This window comes from Bactrocera latifrons, unplaced genomic scaffold, assembly GCF_001853355.1.
Source record: "Bactrocera latifrons isolate USDA-ARS-PBARC rearing strain unplaced genomic scaffold, ASM185335v1 scaffold_538, whole genome shotgun sequence".
In the NCBI taxonomy this organism is placed as follows: Eukaryota; Metazoa; Arthropoda; class Insecta; order Diptera; family Tephritidae; genus Bactrocera; species Bactrocera latifrons.
Window position 1 is genome coordinate 26,505 of NW_017537199.1, and position 27,530 is coordinate 54,034.

General features: G+C 31.9%; 1 protein-coding gene across 4 annotated transcripts in view; it reads right to left on the minus strand.

The window, feature by feature from the left end:
- The window catches only part of LOC108974184 (protein Malvolio), a 36,676-nt gene that overhangs the window by 5,599 nt on the left and 3,547 nt on the right, over nucleotides 1–27,530 (minus strand). The window contains exons 2-12 of one of the 4 annotated variants that reach the window (XM_018941886.1): nucleotides 18,432–18,642; nucleotides 16,143–16,327; nucleotides 15,795–15,959; nucleotides 15,482–15,620; nucleotides 9,432–9,587; nucleotides 9,158–9,316; nucleotides 8,630–9,075; nucleotides 8,303–8,418; nucleotides 8,144–8,235; nucleotides 6,576–6,646; nucleotides 2,105–2,171 (exon numbers count right to left, since the gene is read on the minus strand). In XM_018941886.1, coding sequence (XP_018797431.1) covers nucleotides 2,111–2,171; nucleotides 6,576–6,646; nucleotides 8,144–8,235; nucleotides 8,303–8,418; nucleotides 8,630–9,075; nucleotides 9,158–9,316; nucleotides 9,432–9,587; nucleotides 15,482–15,620; nucleotides 15,795–15,959; nucleotides 16,143–16,327; nucleotides 18,432–18,641 — 1,800 coding nt within the window. In that variant the 5' untranslated portion in view covers nucleotide 18,642 and the 3' untranslated portion in view covers nucleotides 2,105–2,110. Of the gene's footprint in view, nucleotides 1–2,104; nucleotides 2,172–2,832; nucleotides 3,125–6,058; nucleotides 6,229–6,575; nucleotides 6,647–8,143; nucleotides 8,236–8,302; nucleotides 8,419–8,629; nucleotides 9,076–9,157; nucleotides 9,317–9,431; nucleotides 9,588–15,481; nucleotides 15,621–15,794; nucleotides 15,960–16,142; nucleotides 16,328–18,431; nucleotides 18,643–27,530 lie in introns of those variants that run through there. The other 3 variants (XM_018941888.1, XM_018941884.1, XM_018941885.1) reach the window with 3 other exon arrangements.

The following is a 27,530-nucleotide window of genomic DNA, read 5'->3' on the forward strand; positions in this document are numbered from 1 at the left end:
AATCTGTTTGGTTTTTTAAATTCAGAGGATGCAGTTCAGAGATATATTGATCAACGCAAAATGCCTTTTTTGAGAGGAACTCCCAGGGTTCAGATGTGGTACATTTCCAAATAAACATTTTTACTAATACTAAGTCTTGGAATACAGTTAAAAGACACCATAATGTACAAATTTTTGGATTAATAAATAAAAAAATTTTCTCAGAAAAATGTTGGAAAATTTGCTTTTTTCGGCCTTCTAACTGCATATAACCCCGTATGCCTCAGTGTGATCACTCTGCTGACCTCAACCACATAAAAAACTTCAGGACCTATAAACTTAATTTCTAGAAGTTGCAATATAACTCCTGTTTCCATGAAAGTCGGTTCTATAAAACCCGAAAAGACGCTAATTTTTACCCAGCCAATGACAGTCAGCTGGGCAATATTCGTCAAAGTAATTGGGGAAATATTTCCCGCAGCTACAACTTCCACAAAAATATTATTGACATGACAACCGGGTCTTCATGCGCAACTGAAACAGACCTGTACTTATACCATGCGTTATGTACTTATATCCGACAGAAAACTTTCAACTAATCAGGGTTCCCGAAAACTACTTATAGTATTTGCGGAATATTTTATACTGTTAAATCAACAACAACCAAACGATGGTGAAATTTGAGTGAATCACAACTATTATGCCTCTAAAGAAATGATACCAAAAATACACAATAAAATAAAGATCTCTCATGTATCAGTAGCTTAATGCTGCATTGCTAAAAGATACTTACGTTTCGAAAAAAATTCAGAACTTTTCAAAAAAATATGTACATACATATATGTATGTATGCATGTATATTTAATATTTTGTTGTAGTGTTTTTGGGTAATGCACTGCAAAGTAGTTTAAGTAGACAAACAAATGAAGAAATGCGAACAACATTTACATACAAGCAGGCAAATTTGTATATAGTATATATATGTGGGAGGGTTTGTATATATGTATGAATGGACTTGTAAATGAACATGCAAGGTGGAAATGCTGTGTGATTTCAAATATTCAAATATTCTTAAGGTACTGTAAGTTATCTATGTAGTTTTTTGCTGTTTAGTAATTTAACTGCTAAGCTGTAAAAGTAAAGAAAACAAATGCGCATATATATGTAAATACTAGAAGTCTACATAAATAAGTACGTAATTACAGGTGTGCGCACGTTTGCATAAGGTAGAATTCAGCAAACATTAGGTGAATAAAACACAGGCTACAACAACGGCAAAAGTAAGCAAAAACTGCTTCGATTATTTATTAATAATTGTATTTAAAATAGTCGGAAAAATATTTGCGTATACGTTAATGTAAATATACAGTAGGTCAAGGCTAGCAATTAAGTGCTAACGAAATTGATTAAGAGTGCGAGATTATTATTTTTTTATATTTATTATTTCAATTTTGTTTTGCTAAATGTAACTACAATTATAAATAAAAGGTGCTTATTAACTACAAAGAGTCATTTTACTTACAAAAATAATAATTTATTTAATTAAATAAATACTTTATAATTACAACGCATAAAGTTTTTGCTTTTTACAATGCTAAGTAGTAAACATACAGCTGAAGAACAAAAAAAAAAAGCTTTGCAACAACAACAATGATGGCGAATATTTTTAAAGTCGGAAAATCGGTATAATTCATAAACTTATAAATATGTATGTACTTATGTCCGCTGGCAAGAGCGTAAACATAGTTGAAATTTTTTGCAACAATTTACATATTCTAAAAATATTCAATTTTAACCAATAAGTTTCAATAAATAAATAAGTGCAAGCGTTTGTGATATGAATTATAGCAAATAATATAAAATAAATATTTTCAAATAAAATTTTATTATTTACAATTACATACATACGTACATAAGCTATTGGTTCTTACATAACATTACTTAATGCCATAAATAAGTAACTTGCGCACGCTTCTGCTACTTCTTCTCAGTTTTACTTATAAAAAAAATAAATCTTAAACTTTTTAAATATTTATATATGTATATTTGGGATTTATTGCAAATTCATTTGAGCCATTCAAAAATTGTGCGCTGCAACATTTCATCGGCGGCAGTTTTCCTTATGTTTAGTTCAATGAGTTTTCGACGAGATGGAACTTATCGAGACACTATTATCGTATAACGTCAGCTCACTGCGCCGCATAAAATGCCACACACAAATAAATTGGAAATATGGTGCAAAAAGGAGTTGTTCAAGCGCGTCCATAAATATCGCCAACAACAATACGATGACACCAACATGGTCAACATTGGTGGGCACACGTTTTGGCATAACGAGCAAAGATCAAAGGCGTTTGGTGAAGGCAGCAACATGTGCCGTTGACAGGCGAAGGCGCCGTCGTGTTATCATTAGCATACAAACACATGTATGTTGGCGCGATTTATGTGAGTCGTTGAAAGGCAGACAAATGTAGGACGCCAAATGGACAACGCGTATTGGACGCCAGTTTCCATATAATTATTATTTTAGCACAAAAATACATGCATACACAGGCACATAGTTGAGCGCCCAGTAGTTTTGCATTAAATTTATGGATAATTATTATGATTTGTCGATTTGTCGATGTTAAAGACGATTATATTGTATTTGTTGAGATGGTAGATGTTGTTGTTGGTTTTTGTTGTTAGCAGAGAAATTGCACATAGTTGTTGTTAGCGATGACAGCAGCAGCGACATCCAGCACGCAGCAGAGGCGAAATTGATTTAATTAGCCAAAACAAAAATATGTACATACGTATGTGTATTTAACTAAATGGAGTTTTGGATTTTTTTTACGTATCTGAGCACATTTAAATTTTCAGCGTTTTAAATTTTTTGTTAATTTCCCCACAATTTTTGCAAAATAGCCAATTGTTATTACAGTTTACTTTCTTCAGCGTCAGCAAAAATGCATGCGTATGTGTGTATTTTTATCAGGGAGGGTGCAGATTTAGGCCACCGGCTGTCTAGCTGTCCAACACATTTTAAGTGTCATCCCAAATATCGAAGTCGTTGTTTTTTGGTTTTGTTTTGGTTTTTTATTTTCAAAATTTACATACATATGCTTGTGGTGAATATTCAGTGAGTACGTGCGTGTCATCAGTACTAATTTTAGTAAATACATTTTGTGAAAATGTACATAAGAGTATTTATAGCACAAACGGACGATAATTATTGCAGTGTGTATGTAATGTTAATGCACATGTACATTTGTTATATATATATGTATGTATATTAAACATAAAGCATGCCAAGTTCATACATAAGAAAATATTTAAAACACACCACATTTATGCACAGTTCAATGACATTTATACGCGTTTTCATACATATAAATACGTGTTATGTGCACAACAGAGTCAACATTCCGATGTATTGAAATACAGTATGTTTAGCACAATAAACATCCAAAAGACGATTCAAATTCCATTAAAAAATATTGTTCCACGATTTTTTAAATATGTTTTGTGTTTGGTGCGTGCCGTTGTGTTTTTTTTATGTTTGCATTATGTGTATGTGTATGCCCACACATTTGTACATAAAATAAAATACAAAAACAAATAATATAAGCAGAATAAAACGTAGACGACGAAACGTTTAGACGAGACACATAAAACAAAATAAAGGCGAAATTAAAATAATAATTTTAAATAAAATAATATATGTATATGCACCCATCAAAATGTTAAGATAAAAAAGATAAATAAAAAGCAGCTGCGATACAAAAACAATAGCTAATAAAAATACAACACATTTCTGTACATACATACATATTTATACATAAAGCTACTACATGTAATCCTTAATAATCTAAATAAGGGGGTTAACAACCTTGAATATCCAATAACCAACAGTAGTTATATTGCAACAACAAAAGCAATATAAAAAACATAAGCAAAAGTAAAAAATAAATAATAAAAGAATCACATTTCTTTTGAAATCTAAATACAAAGCTAGAGGCTAAACACTTTTAATTTAATTTATATAAATAAATATTGGGTCTTTCACTAAGTAATTTCGTTGTTGAGTGCATTTTACACAGCATTTTTTATAAAATTAAGCAATAACACATTTTATGAAATTAGATAAATGAAATCTTTCTGTTATTCAAGATTCTCAAGATCGAAATTTAGCAAACCACTTTGGCATTAGCGTTCTGTCCATAAATCTTCTCCTTACACAGCACATAATTTTCACCTTATTTGAAAAGCATTTTAACACTTTTGATAGTAAAACACCAAAATATATCGGAAAAGCTTTCATCTTCGATAATTCACCAAAAAAAAAATACTATTCCAAAAAAGTGAAGAAATTTTACAAACAAGCTGTTAAGATATACATATGTATAACCGTAAAGCGGTGAAGTTGGCAGCAAAAAATTCAATATGCTGTTATCAACAAAGGAAATTATTTAGTGAAAGACAGAATATTAATCTGGAAAACCGACGTTTTCCGACATTACCAAAAAATCAATGTATTTGCAATTTTTATTTTATTTTCAAAGTGGATAATTTTTATCCACAGTCCAGAAGGTAAAATGTCTAATTTTGTGCACATATTAATCAGGCTTCAGGTTATAAAACACAATCTCGAAAAGCTCAAAAGTTTATTTTGTAAAATAATTTCATCCTGACTTCTGAACTAAAGATTTTTACTACCTAAGCAGAATATTCTGAGAAATTAAGTTAAAAATTAAAAGTTTTTTCTTTTTTGTTTTAAATTTAGGATTATTGAAGACACATGTAGTTAGTTTGAAGTTATTCAACTTATCGGATCCAATAAATTTGTTCGAATACTGAACATTAAATGTAAATATGGTTTTCTTTAAATTTCAATTATAATAATATATAATATATCAGACAGCAAAGGATCAATTAATTATTTAATTTTTGACAATAAAAAGAATTATTACATGCATATGTATTTAACATACAATTATGACAAATGCAACGGTCGTATAGAAATTTTAGATACGCTTTTATACAAATTATGTCGTAACCCTACAATGTACCCTACAGTGAAACATCAAGCATGTCAGGAAAAATGGCCCAGGAAGTGTATATAGTAAAGTCAGTGATCATTGCGTTAATTCACATTCAAATCTTTTAAAAATAAAAAATGAACTAAAGAGTCATTTCTGCTTTGCACTAGTAATAAAGTGGTATACTCCTGAATAAAATCTGACAACTGACATCTCATAGAACTTCATTATTTCAAAAAGGAATTACTAGTATTTGATAAATACAGGTCGCTTGCTAGTGAGCTTGTGGAATTTTTTGACATTTAGCATCAAAGAAGTAAATTTTTGAACCACAGTTTATACAAAAATCATTAATTCTTTTGTATTGGAACATAATTTTTTAAAGCATGCATTAGATTTCGAAATTGATTGCAAAAGTTCAAAAACTCCAATGCTAAAAATATGGAAGAAGTAAATTAATTTGGACGAGGTTTAAATGGAAAATAAACATTTTGCTTACTTTGGATATATATTTTTAGGGCAAAATCTGTACTTAAGTGGGCGTTTGCAAAAATAACGTCGACTTGGAAAATAAGGGACACCTTAATATACAGGCATATTTCACACCATTTAAAAATCAAATAAGCAATACAATTAAATTTATCATTCACCCCACAATTCCACAAGTGGACAATAATTCAACGATTTTTATTAACTCAGCGGGTAATTACTGCGGATTTCATTACTGAGCCGAGAGGCTTACACATATTTAAACAAAACGGTAACTTAACAACAAAAAAGCACACTAGACGGCACAGTAAGAATTGACGCACGACTAAAGGTAGATAACTAAAGCATTATAGGAAATTAAAAAAATAAATGTAAACAACTTTAATAGTTAATAGGTAATTAACTGTATTTGTAACATAAAAAACGTGTGAATATATATTATTTAATAGCAATGTGCGCTCAAGGAAATACTCAATATAGATAATAATATTTACATTTTAAATAGAAATACTGGTTACGTTTTTTAACAACTTTTACCTATGCATGCAAGCGATAAATATTATGTATATCACAATATATTTTTTATTATAAATGCACCAAACTGTGTGTATTTGTGTTTGCAAGCTACATATGTTATATACAAGCTTCTAACTGTTATTACTGTGACACCTTTTCCGATATTGTCTTAGGCAGTGGCTCATTAGCTGCATTGCTTGCGGCAATTGCTATAGACACGGCACTGTTAGAATTGAGAGAATAATTTGGTGTTGCTTTGTTAGAAACAAATAGGAAAATAGTTATTTATATAGGTACTAGATAATTTATAAAATTGTTATTGAAATTAGTTTAGCTATGCTATATTGAAAGCGACAGAAGTTTAGAAAGAAGCGTGTTAATATTTTATAGGTTTAGTAAAAGCTGAAGCAGTGCATTTTGTGCTTGTTAATAGAGTGCCATTTAGTTAGTTGCATTATGGAAAATATAATCAAAGTGCTCTTAATAATTTCATATTCCAGTATATCGTAAAATATATGTTTAGGTTATTTGTTTGTCGTTTTAAACCCAATGAGTATAGTCCAGACTTACCTTGCGTACGTTGAATTGGCGTTCTTTATCGTAAAACTATTCTGACTGGGTAGTACGAACTTCTGGACCCACTAGAGAATAAGAAGTTGAAATATTATTATTGATTTGTAGCAATGTGTCATTAATTAGCAAATAAAATGTATATACTGCTTTTTACATACAACCTTGACCAGTTGGATTGAGAAGTCGAAATATTTCGATGTTTGCATGCATTGAAACATTTCAGGTGATTTCATTTAATTTATTTTTAATGCCCAGCACAAAAATGTTATATTTTTATTTGTCGATGAAATCACGGAAATCGTTAGCGAAAAAGGAGTGTCATAAAGGTCAGGAAAATTATCAACATTTAATATTAAGAACTAGTCTTTGATATTATATCACTTAAAAGGAGCGAAGCCAGCGGTCATATTTAATTTGTTCAGACATACAGCGAATATTTTTTCAAGCTTTTATCTTTTTAGATCTATCTATGCAAATTATACTAGAATATTTTAGTATTTATCAAATTTGTAAACCTTTGTAATCCTTGATGATACTTTTAGTTCAACATCTTCATTCAACCATAGATTGTTGCTGCTGTAGCAATATGAGGCAACAAACTTTGTGACAAGTTACTGAAAACTCTGGTCTGAATACAAATGTGGTTGTCATTCGGACTAAACATGACTCTGTAAGAACGATATTCTAATATTGCTTGGAAAGATAATGCAATATTTTCATATATGTACATATATCAGTGTACTTAGCCGCCTTCATAATAAATGTTTTAGAACAGATGATAACGATATAGCTTATAGAATTATTTTAATTTATTATACATAGTAAGTTCATTAGAAAAATACATTTAAAAAAGCTTTTAATCACCACTTGAGGGTTGCACCGAACAGCCTTTGTTTTATGACACACCAAAATCACAATCAATCTTAACAAATCTTTTTGAATGTAAAATTTAAAAAAAAAATAAAACTGATAAAATAAAAGAATATTCACAGTTGTCAGGCGGCAATTTAAAAGTGCGATTGACAACTGTATACCATATTTGTAATATGAGCTTAGCAAAATAAGAAGTTAAGTCTTAGCTTAAAGTTAAACTTCAGTATATGTGACCTGGTCTACGAAAAGGGAGCTAACGTGCGAAAACTAGTTTTCTGGGAAACAGCTGTTAAAAATCTCAACTTCCATCCGTAGACCAGGTCACATATGCATTTGTCCTTTGTGGGACTTAGTGCAATGAAAACTTTAGTCGTTGCGGTGAAAATATTATAAGTCAATTTTGAGTACCTTATAATTGTCAGTGGGAGATTAGTGCTTCATTTTAGAATTAATTTGGCGCCTATACACCAGTGCAACTATGTTTAATCTATAAGTGTGGTTATAAATTGTTGTCAAGTAAAAATTCCATAAACACTGAATACTCTAATGTAAACTAGTATGAAACCTGTCAAGGTTATATGTATGTTCAATAACAATTTCGAAAGAAGACTAATTTTATTAAATATACAAAAAATATACATTTATGTATGTATATATAAGTTTTTGTAAAAGGTTTAATTTATGGAACTTACCCTATTATTGACAAATCTTTGATTGCCCATGCACGCAATCATATGTATCACAAGGTACAAGTTAAAAAGCAAATATAAAATGGCTCCTATACCTGTAAAAATTACCGTTAGAGTTTATGCTAAAATCATAACACTCAGAAAAATGCCAAAAATACTTACAAACTAATGCTAATAAACCGTTTTTCAGAGACGCCGTCTGCACTTGCACTACAACGAAGTAGATGTTTACCGTTATTACCACTATGGTTAACATTATGGATATGACCTTGTTCGCCCTTTTCATATAAAAGTAAAATATATTAATATTAAATAGGATTTTAAAAATATTTTCAAACTACTTCAAGCATTCAATTTTTCGACAATAGGTTGAGATTTTTATTAAAATTTTAAGCGAAAAATATTACAAAAATGTATTTGAGGCAGAGACAGATAGCTAAACTAAAGCAATATTTTAAAAATTTCAGAAAAAGCGTTTCATATACTCACAGGCCATTTACGAATTCACCCATTATAGCCACACACGATGTGAATGCTATCGTTGGTATGGCGGCAAAAGGCAATTGCAACGACATCACTGCGTTCAAAATATCATTCAAGTGAGTTAAATCTTCCATGCGTGTGAAGAAGGCCAAGCAGAATGTGGGTATGATAGCGATTAAACGCGTAAAGAGCACACGACGCCAGCGTGGCCATTGCAAATTCAGAAAGCCTTCCATTGAAAATTGTCCTGCATATGTGCCAGTCATGGTGGAGCTCTGACCAGCGGCCAAAATACCAACACCCCAAATGTACATAGCCGCTGCACCGAATGTGCAACCCAAATATAGACCGCCCTTATAAAGATCGGCATCGATGAGATCGGTGTTGTTGTGCGAATCCGTAAATGACGCTTTTGCGTCTTCGTACATTGTTTGATTGACGCAGACATCCAACTAAAGCAGAAAAAATTGTTAATGCAGAAATTCACTTAAGTTAACTAGATTTGACGCCTTTTCTTTGGATATATTTACTTACCACATCTTGATTTGTTTTACCGAACATGCCGTGTGCGAAGACAGCTACGACGAATAGATTTATAATGAATGACACAAATAGCGCCACCGACGCTTCAATGAAGAAATAGAAATTCGCCTCACTAACTCTTTTCGGTTGACGACGGTCGACATCACGTGACTGTTTTAAGTATAATTTATTTATTAGAAATAAATATATTAGTTTTTTTGAAATAACGTTATTTTAATACAATTATTATTATATAATTTTATTTCTTTTTTTTTGAAACCCTTACTTTGACTAAAGCGGAATGAAGATACAAATTGTGGGGCATTATCACAGCACCAACAATGCCTACAGCCTGCAGTAAAACATTTGCATTACAATCCTTACACCACGGCAGGAGCATTCCTTCCATCACTTCACCCTGATCAGGCGCTGAGACAACATACTGGAAAAAAATTCAATGTGATATTAGTAAAGAAATATTTTTTTATTATGAATACATACTTATATAATATATTTTTTAAAGTAAAAACTAAATATAATCTTTCTCAGACAAGAAACTTAATATTATATCCTGCTAATATATAAGAACTCGCTGTAAATCTGATGTAAAGCTATTAACACAGCATGTGAGATAGATTGACAATATGTCCCAGAAAATTACACTTCTTTCTTCTCATCAGAAATTATCAGAATTCTATCCACGTATTCTCCAATGTGTCGAATCATGAAGTAGACACATTATCTTCTTCTGCGACAATCGCTGCATAAAACTTTATTGCAAACTAGTTTAGTACAACTCTGTGTTTCATAGGAAATTGAGGGTATAACAGAAGCAATTAGTGTGATTATCGGCAATCTTTTGGTCAGTATGGAATCTGGGTACACCCAAAAAATTCTACTCTTATGCAAAAATAAATTCAGTATGACAACAGAGCTATCTCGATTTTAGGTAAAGTATATACAGAATCTATGACATGTACCAGGAGTTACGATATATTAAAACATTACCTCAGGTAATGTCAAGATGTCAGCCGATAAACACAAATTAGCTTATTGATGACCTAAGTGGAACTTTAAATCAATTAATATATAATATTTCCAATTTATGAACGTAAATAGCGGGTATGAAGCAAACAGATCTGGCCTTACTTTGTTAGACAATTTTTTATTTTTTTTATTTTTTTTTGTTATTATATAAAAGGCATTTTTATTCGTTTGTAGTCTAGTATATAGTTGGCCAATAAAAAAAGGTAAGAGATTCATAAAATAAAGCAATTTTTTTTTTAATTTTTTAAGTACGTTACGAGTTACGTCTCAAAGATATTCCCCTGTAAGATCAAATTTATCTCCTTTTGTACACACAAGCGAACTAAAAGACTTTGATTTATTTTACATAAATTTATTTATTTTATTATCATGTGCATTTCTTAATCATATAAGAGATTTTAAAATTTACTGCCAAATAAAAATAATTATTTAGTTAAATATTTCAGTGAACTGAAATGTGTACAAATGATCGTGTGCATCAGTACGACGTTGGAGTAATTCAACTGATTGATTTATTTCTGCCGGTCATTATCTTTCTTCTGATAATTAAGTGATGTAAGGGACATTTTTATCATTTCTTTGGAAAACTTCATTTCACAAATGTTTGCATTTTTATCTGTGGCATTGTAAATTACCAACTGCATACATGTGTATGTGAACATACTTGCATACTGTGGGTGCCATTTGTAAGGCGGACTTGACAGACAGGCAAAAATGAAATGAAATAAAAAATAGCGAATTTCCAAGTTAAAGGCATTTAAGCTGATAGACTTGCCGCAAATAGTTGATATTGTAAATTTAAGCGGCGACATGCACACATACAATCAGGAAATGTATGTTTTTACAATGACACATGTCCATACAGACATAGGTACAATATAGTAGTATATATCTTTATACGTGTTTGCATACAAAACGGGGCGGTAACTGATAAGAAACTGAATAGAAAAAGTCCCGAACATGTGGAAATCTTAAAAATGATTCTATTGTATACATATATTACGTACATATTGTATGTGTGACAAATTATAGATGTAAGAGTCTACAATTCAAAGTAAATTTTTAAGAGTGTTCGACAACGCGAAATTTTATATAATTTATTTTCAATACACACCACCGAAAATCATACATAACTCAAACATTTAGAGATTCGATTCACGAGAGTTACAGATTTTGTACTGTAGAAGAGACAAAATTGCGCTACTCTACTTCAAAAAAGGCGACGAAACTTAGCCAAAGAGGTTTCATGACTTTAAGATCTAAAGTAATTTGTAATGGATGTGCTAAAATGAAATTCCGTCTAAATTTATAAACAAGCTCAAAGGATTTGCTCAAAGACGATGAAACCTTTCCTACAACTTTGAAATGGAAAATTTAGTTCTTCTACTTTTTCGGAGCTTTAACCTTCTGCGTATTTCACAAACTATTATCAACTAAAAACACTTAAATCTCGGGTTTCATGACATGTTCACCCCTTATTATTTTGAAATTAGTTAGAATAAAGTACGAAATTAAAATAATTGGAAATTTACTTTGGTGTTGTTTAATATCAATTAATTGATTAAGTTCAAAAAAGATAAATATATTAAATTATGTTTTATAATATGTTTGAATATAATTTTTCGTATATATTTCATTACATTCATGGGAAATATTTCGATTATAATACTAAAAAAAATAATACATTGCAATATTAATAAAATTACAAAAATAATAATTATAAAGCATTTTTCATTAAATTTCAAATAGTCATTCCATAAGTAATTAATACTGCTTTGATTAACTTTAAAAAACATTACAACCGATATTATTATATAAGATGTACATATGTACAGTGAATCAGAAAAAGTTTTGGCACAGGCGTTGTCTTTGCTGAAAAGTGTTTTCAAAATTTTTAGCTTACATTCACCCATGTACATACATAGACATATCACATTAAGCAAAGAAATATTCCGTTAATTGATAAGAAACGCGCAATGCATGTAAATGTAAAGATCTCTAAACGCTCATGAAGAAGGTTCTGCGGCCTCTTACTCACAATTATTTTGAAGTTGTTCAATTTTCGACGCATTATTAGCTTAAATACATACATGTACATATGTATATCATACTAAGCAAAGAAATATTCCGTCATTTGTGAAATTGTGAGTAGGTTAAGTTCTTAGGAAATATACGTTTTATTTTCAAATTGTTTTCTCTCTCCAGCTTAAACTTAAACTAGTTATAGAGAGAGCAAAATGGCCGGTTGTATATATAATAGATTTGCCCGTGCAGCAATCTTATCGTGAAATCGGTGATATAGTACAGAGACCTTAATCAAGTGCGCTAAATATTATAAAACATTACATCAACACCGGAAATTTAGAGCGTGTGAACAGATCTGGGCGCGTAAAAAATTCACACCACGTCAGGAACGAGCTGTAATAGCTGCAGTGACTCATAATCAGAAGATTTCAGCAGTAGAGCTGTGTCAAGAGATGCAAAAAAGCTTTGAAAACAAATTTTGAGCTCCAAACTGTACCTAACACATTACACAAAGGTGATTATCATGAACCGGTAATGTAATAGTTTGGGGTTACATTACAGCATCTGATGTAGGAAATCTCGTTTTTATTGATAATAAAATGAATAAGCACTCATATTTTAAAATTTTAAAGGAAAATTTAGCGCCAAGCATTAAAAAGTTAGGCTTAAGTGGGCGGTCATTCTTGTTTCATCAAGATAATGACCCGAAGCATGCGTCATATTTTGTGCAAGAATGGCCTATCTACCATTGTAACCAATTAAAAATACCTCCGCAATCCCCAACGGTAACCCTATAGAGCATATTTGGCATCTACTGGAAAAATAAATACGGACTCAGCATTTAACATCAAATGATTCACTTAAAGAGGCCATACATACAGAATGGGCAAACGTCTAACCCAGTTGGAAGCATGCGTCGACGTTTAGAAGAGGTTATTCAGGCCAAAGGAGGTTTAGCAAAATATTAGAATTAAAAAATTCGGATTCAAAACAATATTTTTCATATGTGTGCCTAAACTTTTTTATGTAGAATCTTTTATATTTTTATTATAATTTCATTATCTTTAAAATATGTAAAATATGAAATATTTTTTAGTTAAATATATTATACGATCCGGAAAAACTGCAAATTAATGCAAATAAAAATAAAACTGTTGTTCGCACATATGTATATATGTACATACATATGTATATACAAACAGTAACGATAAGTAAAAAAAAATAAACAAACGAACGTAAAACATTTTAAAGCGGAAGCTACAGTTTAGAAAAGCAATTTTTATATTGAAATCATTTGAGCTAAGCAAAATGTATGTATTTGCAGTGCATTTGTGTGTGCCATTGTATACAAAATTTGCATATATAGTACTTGATTGTAACAAAAATTCATATTATCTAACGCTTTACATGGGTACATATGCATAAACACTTGAATTTCGTAATTTTTTTTACTAATTTAAAATAAAATGTTTTAAATACATAAACCAGAAAAGTTTTTACATACTACACCCAACTCTTTTTTACACGGTTTCTTTTTACATGGATTTTAAACAGTTACACAGTTAAGAAAAAATTTTTTTTGTAAAAGACTTTTAATTTACTACGGTTTTTAAATCATTGTCTTGTAATTATATTTCTTTTTACCACACTTAGCACCATTGCTGAAATGAGCATACATAGTAGTAACTGGGAAATCCCGTAATTGGATAACTCTTACCTACACATTTTGTTCACATGATATTTACATTGCTGAAATGGATATCTCCAGAGATGATACCGACTTTAGTCCAGTTCGTCGCAAACTATTGCGTTTGTTATCAAGTAGGGAGAATAATTATGTAGCAATGTAAATATTTTTTCCTTATTTATATTCTAATTTTTCTGTTCTTAGTTCTGGATTAACAGATTTCTTTTGTTTTTTGCTTAATCTACCAATTTTCCACCTATATGAATTATGTATTTTAAGTTTTAATGCTCAATAAAATGCCATATGAACATACAATTCATATGTACATATATCTAAAAAATTTTAGTTTTCAATTTTTTTGACACGATTTTTCGAAGTAAATATTGTTCTTTATTTCATCTTACACGGTTTTCAGATGACATGGAACGTATCCCCCATTTTATTATAGGAAACGCTCCTTTTTTTACACGGCTTTTTTACACGTGTTTCCGAGGAACGTATCTACCGTGTTAAAAAAGAGTTGGGTGTATATTAGAAAACAATCGTCTAGGGAAAAAATTGATTGTCTCGAATTGTCAACGGAACTATTCAGCGTTTGGTGACCCGCGGTATAAGCCACAGGAAGAAGTATCGTTAGTGGTTTCGCCAGAGAGTCTATTAAAATTCGTCAAAGGAAGACAAAATTACTACTTCTACTGAACAACGTAACGGCACTCCATCTGGCAACGCAAGCGACCAAAACTGGCTTATTAGCCTACCAGACTCATCTAAAGTAACCTAGCTCGCGAAAGTTTTGAACTCATACCGTCGACTAAGTATTCGCTTAATTGCTCAGATATTAAATTTACCAAAATCTATGGTTCATGACATTGTGACGGAGCACGTGAACATGCGAAAAGTTTGCGCGAAGATGGTCCCAAAAGTGCTTAGAAATTGCGGCGAGTGGAAGTATGCCAAGAAAATTTGAACATGTGTGAAAGTGACCCCCAATTTTTGAATAACGTAATCACAGGTGACGAGTCATAGATCTTTGAGTATGATCCCGAGACAAAGCGGCATTTTGAGACGACAGAGGGGATCCAAGGAGCATGCACCACGTCTCCCCGGAGAATGCCTTCCGTGGCGCCATCAATGCTTGGAAATGGCGCAGGCAGCGCTGCATCGACGCAGAAGGAGCATATTTTGAAAGTTTGTAAAGAATTGTAACAATTGGTTCCATAAATTATTTTAAATCGACTTAGCCCTATTACTTTCGGGACAAATCCTGTATTGTTTAGATAAAACTACCATAGCATACACATAGCTGTCATACAAACTGAATCAAGATAAAGATCTTCATAAAAGATCGTATCTCTTTATTAATTAACATTAAATCAATTTGAAGGTTTATATAAAATATAGACACATTGTTTGATAAAGAACTAGAAAATCGTAATCGATACAAATCGTTAACCGGTTACTTTTTCAGATTTAGATTTAGAAATCGTATTACACCTTCGGTGCAGACGAACTTATGGTTCTTTATTGCTTATTTTATGATTAACTATATAATTTACTTAAAATTATCAACAACTTACCTCATAGCCGAAAGTAACCGCCATTACAGTGATTAAGAATCCAAAGAAGAACTCCAATTTCCTCAAACCATATTTATCTAGAAATAAAAATGTGAACGTATCGATAATTGTTATCAGCACTCCACCCCACAACGGCACGCTAAAGGAAAAAATCAAGTATCATGAAAAATTAAGTATTAGTATAATTGTTTATGCTTTTGCACGAGAAAGTTTGTAAATATTTAACAATATAAAGCTATTTAAATCATTTACAACATTTAATAATAAAAAGCTAACAACAAGCAATTAATTTAGTGTTTATATGTGTATTTACATTTTATTTGACAATAAATATATCGCAATCGCTGTGCCAATCACTTCCTGCATGTCCGAGCCGATAATTGCAATCTCAATCATTATCCAAAGAATGATGCGCGGCAGCTTTCTGTATTGGCGATAGCACATCTCGGCCAAATGTAGACCCGTCACAACACCCAACCTGACGGCATATTAAGTGGAAATAAATTAATATATGTAATATACAAGTGTATGTTTGTAGGTAGTACATAATGTGGCAATGCAAGGTAGCGCTCATTGAACTTTTGTTAGGAAATTAAATGCGGTCGTAAAGTTAAAAATCTTTCAACATACTTGTTACAAATGTATGTATGTTTGTACATACCTCGCCGCCAGACGTTGCATCAGTAAACCCAAAACCGTGGCCCATAAAAGTACCCATAAGATTTTATATTTTGCTGCCGCTCCGCTTTGTAAATCTGATTCTATGTTGCCCGGATCCAAGTATGCTATGGACATGAGAAACCCAGGACCGGTGAATGCCCATAATTTGCGAAAGCTAAAGCCAGTCTATATGTGCGCACATAGAATGCAATGAGATTAGATACAATCAGAATGAGTTTCAATGCTTTTGTAATATATACATGTATTGCATAATAAAAATTTATATTATATGTATGTATGTATGCTGTCTCTTATACACATCTAGATGTGTATAAGAGACAGGTCTATATGTGCGCACATAGAATGCAATGAGATTAGATACAATCAGAATGAGTTTCAATGCTTTTGTAATATATACATGTATTGCATAATAAAAATTTATATTATATGTATGTATGTATGTATGTATATATATGATTATCTAAATAATTATGTGGGAGTATATGTGTGTGTTCCTAGCTGTGACGGCGGCATGTTTGCTCTTCAGTAAGATCAATTGAATGCCTTTATGAACAATCACACGCACATGAGTCATATTCCACCTGAAATGATTATTGTAAGTCGCGCTGTATGTTTACATGTACTACAAACGCATGTTGCATGTCGCCAATATTCGCAAAACCGTTAATGCATCCCACTGCGTTGTGAAAACTGTGTCAAGTAATTGAAAGTAATGCTTGGGTGCGTGTGTATGTTTGTTTGTTTACTGTTTTCGTATAAAAATGCACGTGCAGTATTTGCTATATTAAGTGCAGGCAAATATCAAATTCCTATACGCCGCGGTTTTTTACATCAAGTTCAAGTTTTTGAACTTCTCAGTCAGGCTTATTATATAAAATTATTGATTTGTACAATAAAGCTGCGGTTTTATTGAAGCATATTAATTCTAAAAACCACAAGAAGTGCACTGAAATTTTTTTTATGTCATTACTCGCTCAAAAAAAAAGTGTGAAATGAAAATTAAAGCGAGTAACGGCAATAAGTAATTGTAATTGTGAAAACGAGAAAAACGTTAACTTTTTCTGCATCGAAACATGAATACCCTACGCAGGTGTATATTATATATAGAGGGATATAAAAAAATATGTTTAGCTTAATTTTGATCGATCAGTTTTAATGCCAGCATAATGCGTTCGTAAATTGTACCGTTGCTTTCGGTAATATTATATATGCCAAATTGTGTGAAGATAGCTTGTCAAATTAAAACGGTTTTTGTACAAGGGCTTGAGCTTGATCTATTAGTTCGTATGACTGAAATGTACTCAGATGTTTTAGTATTGCTTTTGGCAATAATCCATGTCAAATTTCGAGGAAGATAACTTGACTGTTTTATTTTCCATACAAAAACTTTATTTTAAGCGTTCATTTTGTATGGCAGCTATTTGCTATAGTGATCCAATATTCGCAGTTCTGACAAACGAGCAGCTTCGTTTGGAGGAAAAACGTGCGCAAAATTTCAAACCGATTTCTCAAGAACTGAGGGACTTTTTTTGCATATACAGACAGACAGCCGTTTAATAATATTCTTCTCATTTTTACTAATGACGGAAATGATTATATTCATTTAATTAAATGTAAGATAAATATCTTATTTTATGATCTTGTTACGCCACCAGTTTAAAGTTTTGTGTAACGTATAAGAAACTGAATTTAATTCGGCATTTTTGTCAAAACTCGAAACATTGTTGCAGAATTTCGCAAAAAATTAGTATTTATTGCACCAAAATCGATTTTTTTATTTAAAATTCACTTTAAGGACGTAGAAACATATTTAAATTGGTCCATAATTTTTATACATTCAAATACATAATAAAGCCTGGAATAGAGAGATTTGATGCGTTTTCCTTACTAGCGGAATAAATTGTCAAAGTTGGGCTTTTCAAAGGGCTCTCGACTAGCCTTACGCCTTAACGTGATTTATTAATGTTTAACTCCAAATTTTTCAATAAACTCGAGTAATGGATCAATGTGCATATACTATTAATAAAGGCTGTCATCTATACCCTTTTGACAAAATTTAGAAAAAATATGAGATAATTTATTTGTGATATTATAAAATTTCCAGTGCATCCTCTTATATGTATGTTAACGAATCAACGCTGATAACAGATGATTCGATTGATAAGCGGGTAACTAGTGCCGATCACAGGCTCATTTAGTGATTCGTATTAACTCGAATTATTCGTCATAAGTAATAACTATTTAATAATAATAATTTTAAGACACTCACCTCATCGTTTTGTGGTATGAGCACCTTTTCATCGCTGAAGTATGCTTGTTTCGCATTCGGTTTCAGATATGTACCCTCATCCGGTAAGACACTCGGTAGATGCTGATGTGGCGGTCGAGATGTGCTAGTACGTGGCGATGTCGTTGATGAACTGCCTGCAGGTTCAACAATTTGATCGGTATTTTTTGAAAATGATCCATTTGAAGCCATACTATTGAAACGGAAACAAAAAAATAATAGTTAATCATTGTTAGTATATGTCTATGTATGTATATAGACATTCAATTTATAAAGATATGTAAAAGGGGTTGTACTCTATAAAAACAGTTAAGCCGAATTACTCTTTAAGTGGTTAATGAAATAAAAAAAGCTTAAGACACTATACAATTTTCAAATGAAACGTAAAAGCAAAGTTCAGGCACGAAAACATCCCAACGAGCAACGAAGTAATCAACCCACTTACAGCTGATAAATTATATGTACATTTACTGTGCAGACCGACATTTCATTTTATTTATATTTTTGCAAACATTTTGAGACCATTAAAGTCAGTTTGGCTGTCCAACTACGCAAAAAAAAAAAAAACAACTCAAAGATGTTTAACCGAACGATTAATGGACGGAAATATAAATTTTAAATCGACTGTAAGTTACAAATGGAATTTATGAGAAGTATTTTCATTGCAGACGGGTGTTAAGCAAAAAAAATTGGGCGAGAACTGGACTGATTCAGCCTCTGGACTGATTCAGTCTTAGAGAAAGTAAGGAAGAGGTAATTGCGAAACCCCAAAAAATATAGATTTTTGTCAAACTGTAAAAATCGCAATATACTGAGAGAATACTGAGAGAAAAAGCAGCATCTAGTAATTCTACTAATTCTTCTTGCAACTTTTAGCCAACGAAAAGTAACAGCGATAGTTTATTTTGCCGTCCGATCAAGTACTTTCACCACAGTACTTCCAGACTACTTGGAAAGCCTTTTTGTACTGATGCAACAACAACGTGGTTATACGCAACTTGACTTGATTTGAATTTATATTTAGGCAATAATATTGTCACCACCAAGTATTTTAAAGCTTTCGAAAAAAGAATTATGCCACTTTGACAACAAAACAATCTCCTCTAATATATGAAATCTTCAAGGGCATTTAAGTGCATATGTACAGGGTTTGTCCGGAAAGTAATCGTTACAACTCTTTAAAAACTTTCAAAATAGGCTCCTTCTGCGTGCAGCGCTGCCAGAGCGATTTCGAAGCATTGAAGGCGTCACGGAAGGCATTCTCCGGAATAGCCTTGAGAGTCGAGATGCATGTTGCTTGGATCCCCTCAATCGTCTCAAAATGCTTGCCTTTCATCGGTCTTTTCAGCCAGGAAACAAAAAAGTCTGGGCTGTAGGGTGGCTGCGGAAGCACTGGAATGCTGGTCTTGATAAGGTAGCTGTTCACAAGAAAGGCGGTGCGAGCCGGGGCTCTGTCGTAATTCCAATCGGCTGCGATGTCTTGTCGGACCCGATTAACCCTTCGTTTGAGTCTCTTGAGTAGTTCCACGTAAAACTTGCTATTGACGGTTTGTCTAGGATTAACATATTCATTGTGCACGATGGCTTTGTTGTCAGAAAAGACAATTCACTTTGGATTTGCTAATTCTTTCGCTTTTACCTCTGCTCTAACTCTGCATTTTCGTCTTGCACCACTTACAGAAACACGTCGCGCGTTAATGTTTGTCCCAACTCTCCAAGTACTCGGAGACAATTGACCAGTCGCTCGTTCGTTAGCTAGGAACGCCCTCTACCGAATCCAGTGGGTGCGAGCACGCTCTGAAGTACAGTCGCGGCGGAAGAAAATCAATCCTATTACTTTCCTCACAAACCCTGATGTGATTCAATAAACTAACTAACTGCTTGATGGCTAGTAGTACTAGAGCTTGTAGTACTACAAATATATCCAGAAATGAAGATTTTCAAAGTTTTAGATTTAATTAAGAATAATCTCAAATCACTGAAAATCAGTGGAGTACTAGTAATAACAATTAACTATAATAATGGGAAAATTGCGCTATTACCGTTTAAATACATATGCATTTAAACCCTACATACACTCATACATATATAAAATCTACTCCCATCGATCTATATATTTTCCTTGTAGGGCTTTTTGTATAAATATCAAATTTCTTCGTTAATAAATCTTTTTCATGATTATACATATGCAGCTTGAAGTAAATTTTTTTAGTGTTGTGTGATCGTCTATTTAATTGATGTAATTAGTATAACTTCGCCTTTCATTTCAAGTTTAATTGAGAAGCGGTAAAGCATACAAATGATTGCTTCCTTTATGCATGAATGTGTAGATCCACAGCCACATTTTGAGGGGGCGCCGATAAATGTTCGCATGGTTTATATAGAAAAAGAAAACAATTTAATTGCTGCCGTATATTGGAAGTATTTGCAAATATTTGAAGCTATTTGAATACCCTTCATAGGAGCAATTCTTATACTATCTATATGTATAACTATTTGTATATATGAAAACGTAGCCGGCCATCCAATTGAAAAAATTTTGCTAGTTCTTTCTAGACACATTGTTTGATATAAAAAAACTTCAAGTCGAATTAAGGTTAAATAAAAAGGAAAAAAGAACCTTGATTATGTTTTTTATATTGACTTTGAATAGTCAGAAGAACATGTTCAGAGATTATAGCGTTGCTTTGGACAATAATCCATGCCAAATTTATTTTCTGTCAAATGATAAAGTTTTCCATACAAGAACTTGATTTCCATTGGTCGGTTTGTACGACAGCTGTTGTTATCGCGGTCCGATGTTGGCAGTTCCGAAAAATGAGGAGCTCATGGAGATTAGGATGTATATATAACGATATCTTAAAAGCTGACAGACTAGTTTGGGTACATATATACAGATAGGTAGACGAAGCTAAATCACGCTTCCTTCTGGGTGTTACAAACTTAATGGCACACTTAATATACGCTGTTCAGGGCATAAATAGGTGCAATTCTTGGAAAAACCATAATTAATATAAGTATATGTGTATATGGAAATCAAATATCGCCAATTGTTTTATTATTATCAATTTAAGTTAGAGACTACACTGATATGGACTTAATTTCTTTTGACTTGTTATAAGTATTATGCAATTGAAACACAAGGCGCACTTCAACCCTAGGTAGTCAGGGGAACTAGGTAAATATTATGCAACTGAACATATTAATCATTTTTTTCACTATCAAACGAATTTTCGCAACAATTTCTTCCGCTTAGCGTTCTTTATGTTGAAAACAATACTAGAGAGCAATCCGGAACATTAATTGTGTATACCCAAGGGAACTCACTTTATTTAAATTAAGTAATATACACGAAAATATAATTGTATATGTGATGTGAACCCAGCATTATTCAATACTTGTTGTTTCTCAGACGATTTTTTATGAATCCCTTTGTTTTTTATACTTTAACAAATATGAAACTAATTATTATTCGAATATTCTTAGAAATCCGTTAATTAATTTTAATAAGTTATTTTGAATCACTTTCGTGAGTTTTCAGAACGCAATTGACGGCAACTACTTTATAACTACTGTATTTTAATGAGAACGAAAAGATTACAACAGACCAATAATTTCCATAAAGTTTGAAATTTGGTCCAAATGCCAGTTGAGTACATCAATATTTATAATATCTACACACACCATGTCATGACAAACTTATCTGCAGTTACGAATGCTCGTTTCTGAACTTGTGATCATAACAGTGCTCATGTGCGTTCATATGTTTGTACTAAGTTAAGATAATCACAAAGAGCTCTGGCAGATTTATGATGGAATACCTATAAAGTCTGTTAAGTGTATAATGATTAGTAAAAAATTAAATAATTTCCAGAAAAAGAACAAAAGTAACTAAAAATGGAATTTTTGTTTTAACACAACCAATATAAAACTAAAACAAGTAAGGAAGGGCTAAGTTCGGGTGTCACCGAACATTTTATACTCTCGCATGACAACTTTCATCAAGATATCTCAATTTTTACTCAAGTTACAGCTCGCACGGACGAACAGACATCCGGAATTCAACTATACTCGTCACCCTGATCACTTTGGTATATATAACCCTATATCTGACTCTTTTAGTTTTAGGACTTACAAACAAGCGTTATGTGAACAAAACTATAATACTCTCCTTAGCAACTTTGTTGTGAGAGTATAAAAAAAAGATAGTCAATGAAGAGCTTGTTTTGAGTTACTCTTCTATTTATAATAAACATAAACATAAGTTATTAGTCATTATTTAGAGTTTAATTTCTTAATTTAAATATATAATACGTGTAACTTAAATAATTTCACTTAGCATAATTTTTCAATGAGAAGAGAATTGTTACAAAATCCAAAGTAGTAACGAGGCAGTGTGGGCTATAAATTTTGTCGATAAAATAAGTTCGAACCTTATTTATTGGTTGTCAAAAAAGTCTTGCGGTATTTTATTCAATTGTTCATAAAATTTTTTTTTATGACTCATGCCCAGCTCTTGACCGATGCTACGGCTGCTACTATGCCGATCTCTTTCGACCAATTCAGCGATTTTATCGCAATTTTCGACGACAGGCGTTCCGGAGCGTGGCGCATCTTCGACCACCTCTACATCAGAACGAAAACGTTAGAACCATCGTTGTGCGGTGGAAATGGAAACTATATCGGGTCCATAAACTGCACAAATTTTATTGGCGGCTTGAGATGCATTTTTGCCTTTATCGTAGTAGTACTGTAAAATATGGCGTATTTTCTCTTTATTTTGCTCCATGTTTGCGACGCTATAACTCACGAACGACTTTAAAGAAACGACAATCAATCAAACACGTGTTAGCGCGTGAAATGAGCTTTCCAAAAAGGTATAGCATGACCCGATGCGACGAACAAAACTAGAACTACGCGCTCTCAGCGCCAACTAGCGAAAATACCGCAAGACTATTTTGATAACCTAATATTTATAAAATAAAAATTTAGGAGCTTAAATCTTCAATTCAAATAATTTTTTTTAATTTTTAAGTGCTTACATGTTAATAAAAAAACATTTTAAAAAAATGTAATAAATAATACAATGCAATTAAGAAGACTTATTTTTTATATGTAAATATTACAACGAACTAAATGGGATCTGGGAATCGGTTGCTTTACTTCCTTTTGAAACAAAATCAGCAACACTGACTTCGTCTTTCTTTTAGTATAATATCCTTGAAAATACCTTTGAAAAATAATAATAATAATAATATTGAAAAATTATGTACTTTCGAATGTATGGTAAACATAACATAAGACTGCTCTGTGTGCATAACCTGAAGACTCTAACTTAGCGTTCGATCAAGTACTTCCACCGCAGAAGAATATCTACACAGGTAAATAAAAAGTAGTATACTACGGTGGGCAAAAAATATGCAGACCTTTTATTTCAATTTTTTCTAGGTTGGTATGACGGTTAGTGACATCTGTGCCAAATGTCACATCAAAATAATCATTAGTTCTTAGTGTACGCTTGTCTTTTTGAAGTTCATAAAGTGCATTTAGCGATTCGGTTCCAAAATTACTAAAATTCTTCGTAATAAGAGGCCGGAATTATGGGCCGACAAATCTCTGTTTTTCGAGAAATTTTCAACCAATATCCGTTTCGAGTCAATTGAAGACATTGAACGTGAATCGGTACACGCATTGAAGGCTATTCCGGAAACTGACAACTTAACAACTGTTCCGATTGGAAAAAAATGTGTGAAGAAATGTATTAGGGCCAAGGGGGATTACTTTGAGGAGGTGACATAGATTTTGAAAAATAAATTTTAAAATTATGAACAAAAACTTATTATTTTTTATAATTGTTTTAATTTTTTTTTTTACTTAAACATTGCGTTATACTCATTGCAATTATTTATATCATTGCGCTTGGGTATTGCTATGCCTGGTTGTCACAGCTTTGTTTCTTTGTATACAGTACCCGGACAAAACAAAATTATAAAAATTTAAAATTGATTAAATTCAAAGACTAATGAAGTATTTCAGGATTTTATGTAATTTAAAGTTAAAAAGTTAAACTTTTAATCATCGGAATATTTTTGCTTTAAGAAAGCCTTAAATTATACTTTAATTAATTATCACATATAATAAATGACTAACCACGATAAATTAATTTAATTTACTGAAAAGAAATTAAATATTATGACCAAACTTAGTCGATATAAAAAATATAGAAGACAATTATGTGAATAAATATAGCATTTACAATGGAACTTACTCGATTAAAAGCAAGTCAACAATTGTTGTTATAAACCATTCACATGCATAACAAAAATCTTGATGGTAACTACTCTCCAATGAGCCGCTGAGTATGATTACAGGAGAAACTAAAAATTTATTATTATCGTGGAAGTATAATTCTAAATTTTTTGTTGTTTAAGAAACATATAATAATTTTTTCTACTGTTATTGACTATCTTAACGAATTATAATTATAAGCAAAATGACAAGACTACTGGAAAAATTTGTTTTTACTGCATAGACATTTGTGGTGATTACTTTTATTTTGGACACTACTGTGAACATACATTTTGTTTTTATCTGTGCATCACAGGTTTTTCAGCAATTGCATATACATTACGCCAATGTAATCATATACAACAACCATACTTACTTACAATATAATATAAAAAATGCTGTATGTGACAATAATTAACAAAATATTTAATTATTTCTGTCATTGCTAAAGTGTCTCGGAAACAGTTCAATGCAGCAAAAACAAAAATGAAGTGAGACATTTTTAAACTTACTATACTTTGAATTTTGAAATGAGCAATGGAAGTTTAATGAACTTGAGGTAGTCGGCATGAACACACTAAATCCAGACGGATTGAAGTAAGAATAAAAGTATTTATATTTTCATTTTAAAATTTCTACACTTGAAAATATTAAAATCATTACTCCGCCAACTCACAAATTGGTTTAGAGGGTAACATTTATAAATTAAGACCAGACACACATAACAGCAATAAAAGCTAATTTTAGAGTAAAAACGTATGTATATATGAAAAAGATTCTTAAAGTTAAAAAAAGATTAAAGAACTTTTTTCAGGACCAATCCGTAAAAGCGATCTTTAATAAATCGAATACGATTTTTGATTCGAATAAATGAATTTGTAAAATATTTCAGTTTGGTGAAACAGAAACAATTTTATTCGACTGAAAATAAAATCATCGGCAGGTTATAACTTCAAAATCACGGTGTAGGCATTGATACGAACACTTAGAGAATTTTGACAAGTTTATGGTTTATTATATTAAAATCGCAAGAAACTGTATTTTTGCTAAATGTTTATATTTCGATAAGCTCATGAGTACATAATCAGGAAAAAGGGTTTTTTTTTAAATTACTTTAAAAAGCCGCGTTCAGATACATGCATATATACTACCTTACGTTAAATTTGAAAATTTGTTTCTTCATTTATCAGTTCCTCGCTTTCTTATTTCAATTTATTTCCACTTGATGGATTCACAGCTTCTTAGTGTGTCTCTGTCACAGCTCACGGCCAATAATTTAACAAATTGCAAGTGTTTGTGAAATACATATTGAAATAATTTCTGCCAAGAAGTCGATTTAAAACAACTTAAGACAACGTTGTAACTCTGCACGTCCCCACTATTGCCCTATAGGCATGTGTATGTGTTTGTATAAGTATATGTGTTTTTACTGCAAATACATTGCCCTCAACACATTTTGCCTTGAATGACTCGTACCACCTTGCGTAAATTTGTTGTCGAAGCGTGTACGAAATTTTGTTTTGGTGCCTAGAACCTTTTATAGCTGTTAACCGAAATTACTACTATTGCCGCTCAAACATTTCAGTTTACACATGTTTTGTTTATATTTACTCTTATGTGCGTACTTATGGAACTACTAATCAAATAGCATAACTTCACAAAAATGGCTTGTCTCACGAATCAACTTTTACAAAGCGTCTAAATGATTTTACAACAATCTGCAATCATGTTTGAAAATAAGTATTTTTAGAGACTTTTTTTGGCAGTTGATAATGGCTGTCTTCGATTACCCCAAGTTTTGAGATTGGCAAATCGAACAAACAACTGACATAATCAAAGAGAGACCATTTTTAATGAGCCTTGTATGGAATGCAATCAGAGAACTTTGTTGTTACTCTCAGGTAAATAATAAACTACAGCGAGACAGTTAATACGAAGACGTCTTAGGCCGTTCCCACGACAGTCGGCCGTTCCCTCGAAAACAAAACGTCTTAAAACTGCCCAACAATCAGGTGACCGATGCAAAGTTTTCATAAGGCGTGAACGCAACGTCCAAATGGCGGAAGTTCTGTACAAAAACTAATATTTTCAAATTAAGAAATCTTTTAAACGGCATCTGTGTCAAAAAAAAAATAAAAGGCTTTGAAGAGAGCTAGCCTTGACCTCCTAAGTACGAAAGTGTTTTTACTGGACATGCCTTCTGACTTTGTAAATAAAAGTAAATATTTTAGAAATGGTAAATAAGTGGACAAACAAAAAAAGAAATTCTAATTAGTAGGATTTTAATAAATTTTGAAAAAATGTACACTTTGTCAAGCAAGTAAAATATAATTTATTAATATAAAGATATGTTTGTCAACAACTCTAGCAAACTGAATATGTATAGATATTTAAATAAGTATGTATATATATAAGTATTTATTTATGTATGTAATAGTATAGTGGTGAATCCCTTTGGGGGAATCCAATTATGTGTATTTATTTTAATAAAGAACAAAGATAAAATCACGAAGGAATGTCGAGAAAACAAAGGAAATTGCACACGCTACTTTTTTAGCTGTGACTTTGGTGCTTGTATGTTTCAGCATACTCGATGTCTACACATTCTTCTTCTTCTTGATTGGCGTAGACACCGCTTACGCGATTATAGCCGAGTTACCAACAGCGCGCCAGTCGTTTCTTCTTTTCGCTAAGTGGCGCCAATTACATATTCCAAGTGAAGCCAGGTCCTTCTCCACTTGGACCTTCCAACGGAGTGGAGGCCTTCCTCTTCCTCTGCTTCCCCCGGCGGGT